General features: G+C 43.2%; 1 protein-coding gene across 1 annotated transcript; it reads right to left on the reverse strand.

Moving 5' to 3' along the window:
• Nucleotides 1–3,573: 3,573 nt before the first annotated feature.
• On the reverse strand, nt 3,574–4,557 carry LOC137326196 (ovarian cancer G-protein coupled receptor 1-like). The gene has a single exon (XM_067991068.1). The coding sequence runs from the start codon at nt 4,555–4,557 to the stop codon at nt 3,574–3,576; it is 984 nt and encodes a 327-aa protein (XP_067847169.1).
• Nucleotides 4,558–7,346: the final 2,789 nt, after the last annotated feature.

Raw genomic sequence — 7,346 nt, forward strand, 5'->3', positions numbered from 1 at the left:
CAGGTTATTTCAGTGTCTGTGTCAATTATTTCTAAACTGTTCTTTAGATAATTGTGCCCAGGACTGTTCAGGGTTTAATTTTGCCTCAGCAGACGGACAAATTTAATGGAGTTTTTGAAGAAGATCAGATAAAGGAAAATCCCGGGAACGATTTCTGTGACTGGAATATTTTGGGACTTGGGTACAAACTCATCCGTCTGTTCCCTGAACCCCATATGCTCCCCACTCTTCTGATAGCTTCAATAGGTGAGAAAAAACACCATACATTTCAGATTGCTTTATAAATTGCTTTTATTGTAATATGTACATTTATACAGAAGCAAACTAAATCAGCGTCATAAAAGTAATGTAGCACTTCATTTCATAGTTACTTTACATGGTTTCTGTGTCCTTTAACTGGCTCTTGGATTGACATAACATGAAGTTTTCAGTTCCACGAAGTTCTGCTTCAACCAACATCACTAAAAAGAGATAATCTGGTCATTTATCTCATTGGTGTTTGTGGACCTTGGTGTGCACAAATTGGCTGCTGCGTTTCCTATGTTACAACAGTGACTACACTTCAAAAGCTACTTCAGTGGCTGTAAAGCGTTTTGGGACATCCTGAGGTTGTAAAAAGTGCTATATAAATGCAATATTTCTTTCTCACAGACATATGTAGCTACCGTTCAGCTAGGAGAAATCAAAATATGGCCAAAACCTGGAGTATTTAGCCCAACCTAAGAGGGCACTGGATATAGAACTGTCAAACACGATAGGTCAAAGACACAATGATGGGAGATGTTCATATTCCATGTTAATATGTGACACCACCTAGCACCTGCACTATTCAGGAACTGCTAATGCTGATACCATATGCAACCATACAAGTTTTGTAAAACAAAGGCTGGGAAGTTCCTTGGAACTGCTCCAGTTCTACAGCTGTAACTTCCCTGGATGTGTGGCGGAAATCCTGTTTACACACATAAGTGGCGTTTCCGCCACGCTTCCTGCGAAGTTACATGGTGGAGCGGGAGCAGCTCCAAGGAAATTCCTGGCCAAAGTGTTTTGTTTTGATGGCTCAATTATTAAGGTTAACAACTACATCTGCAAGCTTGCATTGTTTGCTACTTGTCTGATAGGAACCCACAAATGCATGGGAACACCATTGCCTCCAAATTCCCCTCCAAATCACACGCCATCCCGAGTTGGACATATATCGGCCGTTCCTTCATCGTTGCTGGATCAAAATCCTGGAACTCCCTGCCTAGCAGCACTTTGGGAGCACCTTCATCACATGGGACTGCAGCGGTTCAAGAAGGCGGCTCACCACCACTGCCTTCTCAAGGGCAACTAGGGGATGGGCAATAAATGCCGGCCTTGCCAGCGGCACCCACGTTCCGAGAATGAATAAAAACAATAAGAAATTACTTTCGGAGCATTTGTAATTTGGTTGCCTACACATCAAAAGCTACTGGAGGATCTAAAGTTTCACAGGCAGGAAAGAATTTCTATTGCATTTAACCATGGAGAGACTTCGGACAGAATTGTGAATTTACTCCCCACGTACAAACTCAAAAGGACAAAGGAAATCTTATGAGAGACAACAGGTCTGATTTACATTTAAAAAAACTCAGTGACCTAACCAACTTAAATTAAAATACATATAGTAGAAAAGTATTACAATTTGAAACTGAATTAATTTTATGTTTCCAACCATATTGTCATCCAATCCCATTCCTTACCTGAAGCTCTAATCCAATCCCAGTCCTCACCAGAAACTCTAATCCAATCCCCAACTTTGCCACAAATTCTCATCCAATCTCGGTTCTCACCAGAAACTCTAATCCAATCCTAACCAACCAAAAATTCAAGACCAATCACAATCTTTACCAGAAATTCTAATCCAATCCCAGTCCTCATCAGAATCCCTAATTCAAGTCCATTTTTCACTGATCGCTGTAATCCAATTACAATTTTTAACAGAAAATCTACTCCAATTTTACTTCATTCCTGAAGCTCTAATCTAATCCCATTCTTTATTTGAAGATCTAATCCAGTCCAAGGTTTACTGAAAACTCTAGTTCTTACCTGAAGCTCGAATTCAGAGCCCGATTCCAAACCTAAAAATAAAAGTCATGATGTGGAGATGCCGGTGATGGACTGGGGTGGACAAATGTAAGGAGTCGCACAACACCTGGTTATAGTCCAACAGTTTTATTTGAAATCACAAGCTTTCGGAGCTTTGCTCCTTCGTCAGGTGAAGTGAAGAGTTGCATAAAGGCACAGCATATATAGTCAGAGAACAATGGCATTGTTCTCTGGCTGTATACACCAGGCATTGTTCTCTGACTATATATGCTGTGCCTTTATGCAACTCTTCACTTCACCTGACGAAGGAGCAAAGCTCCGAAAGCTTGTGATTTCAAATAAAGCTGTTGGACTATAACCAGGTGTTGTGCGACTCCTTACATAAAAATAAAAGGAGCAATTGCTTGTTTATGTCACATTGTAAAAAAATTGAGGTCAGCATTGTTTTTGAAGCTTTGGTGTTTAGTAATTTAGCCACATCTTTAATTTATAAGATTTAGGGTAATACTATGACCAGAAAAATACTGCATTGTATTAGACTTTCCCTCCCCTTTAAAGCGACATCACTTGATAACATCAGATATGGTGACAGGACCAGATGTTTTCTAAGGAAAAACTGATAGCTCACTGATGAAGGCTTACCAATGTTTCACTCACAAACAGATATTTCATCTTTAATCAACCATCACTAAAAAAAATCATCTGGTCAACATTTTATTGCTGTTTGTGGGATCTTGCTGTGTGCAGATTGGCTGCCGCATTTCCTTACATTACAACGGTGACTACACTTCAAAACTTACTTAATTGGCTGTAAAGCGCTTTGGGACGTCCCGAGGTTGTGAAAGGCGTGATATCAATGAAAGTCTTTTTTTTTCAGGAAAGGAGGAAAAAATTGGAGGCAGGGTGATTTGTTTTTTTAGAAAGATACGATAGGTATTTACAAAAAAGGTGACACACATTGTCATCTCATCCGCCATGCAATTCTATTGGATATTAGGAACATTAGGAACAGGAGTAGGTCATTTAGCCAGTCGAGCCTGCTCCGTCATTCAATTAGATCATAGCTGATCTGTACCTCAACTCCATTTACCCGCCTTAGCTCCATAACCCTTGATGCGTTAACTAAAAATCTATCCATCTCAGTCTTCAAAGCACCAATTGTCCTCCAGCAGCCACAGCCTTTTGGGGGAAAGAATTCCAGATTTCTACCATTATTTGTGTGAAAAAGTGCTTCCTGATTTTCCTCCTAAATGGCCTGGCTCTAATTTTAAGATTATGTCCCCTCGTTCTTGATTCACTGTTTCACTATACCTACCCTAATCGAATCCTTTTAACATTTTAAACACTTCGATCAGATAACATCTCAATCTTCTACACTCAAGGGAATACAAGCCAAGTTTATGCAACCTGTCCTCATAATTTAACCTTCCAAACCCATCATGCATCATCCATTGAACTTTAAAGAGAAGTTTTGCTCTCACTTTCTTCCACATTGTGGTGTCCCTAACTTGTAAGTTCAGTTTTATTTGTATCTGGTGATTTGATAGTCATCTCCAGGGTCTCAATTTCTTGTCTCTTTTTACAATGAAAGAGACTTGATACAGGATCCAGGAAGCTGGCCAACCAGCCCTGTGAGCTCTGAGATATAAAGCAGTACAAGATGGGATCAGCGACACAGTTTAAACTCGTTAGGAGAAGCCCAAAATGGTAAACGGCAAAAATATTATCAGCAAAGTCACAGTCACGCTCGAATATGGTCCGAATCATCAGGAAAACGTGATAGGGAGCAAAGCAAGCCAAAAAAATGATGATTGTCCCAGACACCAATCTTTTAATTTTTAATTTTTGACCTCCCTTGAGCCCACGGACCTTGTGGACAACCGTCAATACTTTGTAGTAAGAAAAGAGTAATAAGACAAAAGGGAGGAAGAACCCAATAGAGAGCCTGTAAATATTTAATTTCCTGTCCTTTGGGCGCAGTGGATAATGTTCGAAACACAAGGTGTCGTTCGCCTTGTCTTTACTGAGAACCTTGGAGCCTAAGAAAAATGTGCAGATGGCTATCTCCTTGACCCAGATGATGATACTGATGAGCACTGCAGTCTTCATGGTGTGTAAGGATTTAAAGTTTACAGGGTAGACAACGGCGAGGAAGCGATTAATGGAGATGAAGCAGAGGAACCCAATGCTGATGTAGATATTCTGGTAGAGAAGCAGGCCACTGACCTTGCAGAGTTCTCGGGATAAGATCCAGTCATCGTGTTGCAGCATATACTGAATCCATAAGGGCAAGGAAATGAGGTACAACAGGTCTGAGATGGTGAGATTGCAGAGGTAGATTCCCAACTCGTTCTTCTGTTTGATCTGCAGGTAGCCGTGATACAGGGACAGGAGATTCATTGGGAGACCGACGATGAAGACAAAGATGTAGACAGGGGGGAACAAGGCCTGGTGAATACTATGGTCTATAGAACAGTTTGCCATCATTCTGCACAATACTGGAACTTTCGTATTTTCTACTCGTTCCTGAGTAACAACTCTGTTTATGGTTAAGATATCAAACTTCTTCTTTACTGAAACTTGTCTCCCTAGGGGAAAAACAGAGAACTTATGAAACAATATAATCATAGAAGCAGAGAAGGAGGCCATCGCCAGCTTTCTGAACGATCTATCCAATCTGTTTCATTCGCTTCCCCTTTTGCCATACCATTTCAATTTTTTTCTTTTTCAAATATTTATGTTTCTGGTAGGGTAGTCCATGTCTTAACACCCCTCTGCGTTAAGTATTTTCCTAACCTCTCCAGTTATGGTGATTTTTTAAAATATTCATTCTCAGATGTGGGTGACGCTGGCAAGGCCGGCATTTATTGCCCATCCCTAATTGCCCTTGAGAAAGTGGTGGTGAGCCACCTTCTTGAACCGCTATAGTCCGTGTGGTGAAGGTTCTCACACAGTTCTGTTAGATAGGGAGTTTTTTTTTTATTCGCTCATGGGATGTGGGCATCGCTGGTGAGGCCGGCATTATTGCCCATCCCTAATTGCCCTTGAGAAGGTAGTGGTGAGCCGCCTTCTTGAACCGCTGCAGTCCGTGTGGTGAAGGTTCTCCCACAGTGCTGTTAGGAAGGGAGTTCCAGGATTTCGACCCAGCGGCGATGAAGGAACGGCGATATATTTCCAAGTCGGGATGGCGTGTGACTTGGAGGGGAACGTGCAGGTGGTGTTGTTCCCATGTGCCTGCTGCTCTTGTCCTTCTAGGTGGTAGAGGTCGCGGGTTTGGGAGGTGCTGTTGAAGAAGCCTTGGCGAGTTGCTGCAGTGCATCCTGTGGATGGTACACACTGCAGCCACTGTGCGCCGGTGGTGAAGGGAGTGAATGTTTAGGGTGGTGGATGGGGTGCCAATCAAGCGGGCTGCTTTATCTTGGATGGTGTCGAGCTTCTTGAGTGTTGTTGGAGCTGCTCTCATCCAAGCAAGTGGAGAGTATTCCATCACACTCCTGACTTGTGCCTTGTAGATGGTGGAAAGGCTTTGGGGAGTCAGGAGGTGAATCACTCGCCGCAGAATACCCAGCCTCTGACCTGCTCTCGTAGCCACAGTATTTCTGTGGCTGGTCCAGTTAAGTTTCTGGTCAATGGTGACCCCCAGGATGTTGATGGTTGGGGATTCGGCGATGGTAATGCCATTGAATGTCAAGGGGAGGTGGTTAGACTCTCTCTTGTTGGAGATGGTCATTGCCTGGAACTTGTCTGGCGCGAATGTTACTTGCCACTTATGAGCCCAAGCCTGGATGTTGTCCAGGTCTTGCTGCATGCAGGCTCGGACGATGAAGGAACAGTCGATATATTTCCAAGTCAGGATGGTTGTGTGACTTGGAGGGGAACTTGAAGGTGAAGGTGTTCCCATGCACCTGCTACCCTCGTCCTTCTAGGAGCTGGAGGTCACGGGTTTGAGGGATGTTGCTGAAGAAGCCTTGGTGAGTTGCTGCAGTGCATCCTGTAGATAGCACGCACTGCAGCCACAGTGCGTTGGTGTGGATGTTTAAGCTAGTGGATGAGGTGCCAGGTCAAGCGGACTGCTTGGTCCTGGATAGTGCCATACTTCTGGAGTGTTGCTAAGCTGCAGGTCATCCAAAACTCAGCTGCCCGTATCCTCTCCTGCACCATGCCTCACCCACCTATCACCCCTATCTTTGCCATTGGCTTCTGGTTCCCCCACACCTCCAATTTATATAAATCTCTTCCTGGCCTCATTCCTCCCTATCTCAGTAACCTCCTCCACCTCAGCAAGAACTCTCTTTTCCTCCGATTCTGACCTCTTGTAGACCCATGCCACCAGTGGTAGCAGTGCCTTCAGCTGTCAAGCCCCACACTCTAGAACTCCTGCCCTAAAACCCTGCGCCGTTCCACTATCCTCTCCTCCTTTAAGAACCTCCACAAAACCCACCTCTTTGACCAAGCTTATCGGTCATCTCTCTAATATTTCTTTCTTTGGCTAAGCATCCATTTTGGTCTGATTACACTTCTGTAAAGTGCCTTGGAATGTTTTTCTACATTAAAGGCACTATATAGATGACAGTTGCTGTTTTTGTTGCTGCTAAGCTCCAGCCATCACCTCCTACATGTCCTTGCTTTTCCCTGCATTGTCGCTAACTTGAAATTAAGACTTATCACTTCATCTCCTACTCTAACTCATTCTTTCCCCGAACTTCAAAACTGGATCTCCTCACTTCCCTCAATCACCCCCACTCTTTGGGGGTAATTTTAACCTAACCCGCCGGGCGGGAAACCCACGGGATCGGGTGGAACGCCGATTTTACACCCTGCCCAATATTGACTTCAATGGAGAGTAAAATCGGGCGGGATGTAAAACCAGGATGTAAATGTGCAGGCAATCTCATCAGTTTCCTGATGGGAGGATTAAGTTAAAATTGATCCCCTTATAGTCTACAAACTTCTAAAAAAAAACATTTTTAAAGTCACTCAATCATTATTTCCCCACTTACTTTGCCTTCACACTGCACTTGCAGGACACAAAAGGGCACTTCTCAAAATATATTTATAAAAAGTGAAATACCTACCAATCAAACGATCTTGTTGTCTATTTTCTACAGGAAGCTGGATCAGTCCCTGTACAGTGCCTGTCTTGATTGAATTGTGCGACTGAAAAGCTCGCCGATTGCTTTATGGTTGGCTCTAGTTGGGTAGAGTTTATCCTCTTTCATTTGCAATACATCACGTTCACAAGCATTTGCAGTTAAAGTAGAAGTGCTAATGGAAAA

The sequence above is a fragment of the Heptranchias perlo genome, chromosome 10, assembly GCF_035084215.1.
Source record: "Heptranchias perlo isolate sHepPer1 chromosome 10, sHepPer1.hap1, whole genome shotgun sequence".
NCBI classification, from domain to species: Eukaryota; Metazoa; Chordata; class Chondrichthyes; order Hexanchiformes; family Hexanchidae; genus Heptranchias; species Heptranchias perlo.

What these genes read in the sequence shown, in the direction of transcription:
- LOC137326196 (XM_067991068.1), bottom strand. Translation starts at nt 4,557, where the DNA reads ATGATGGCAAACTGTTCTATAGACCATAGTATTCACCAGGCCTTGTTC.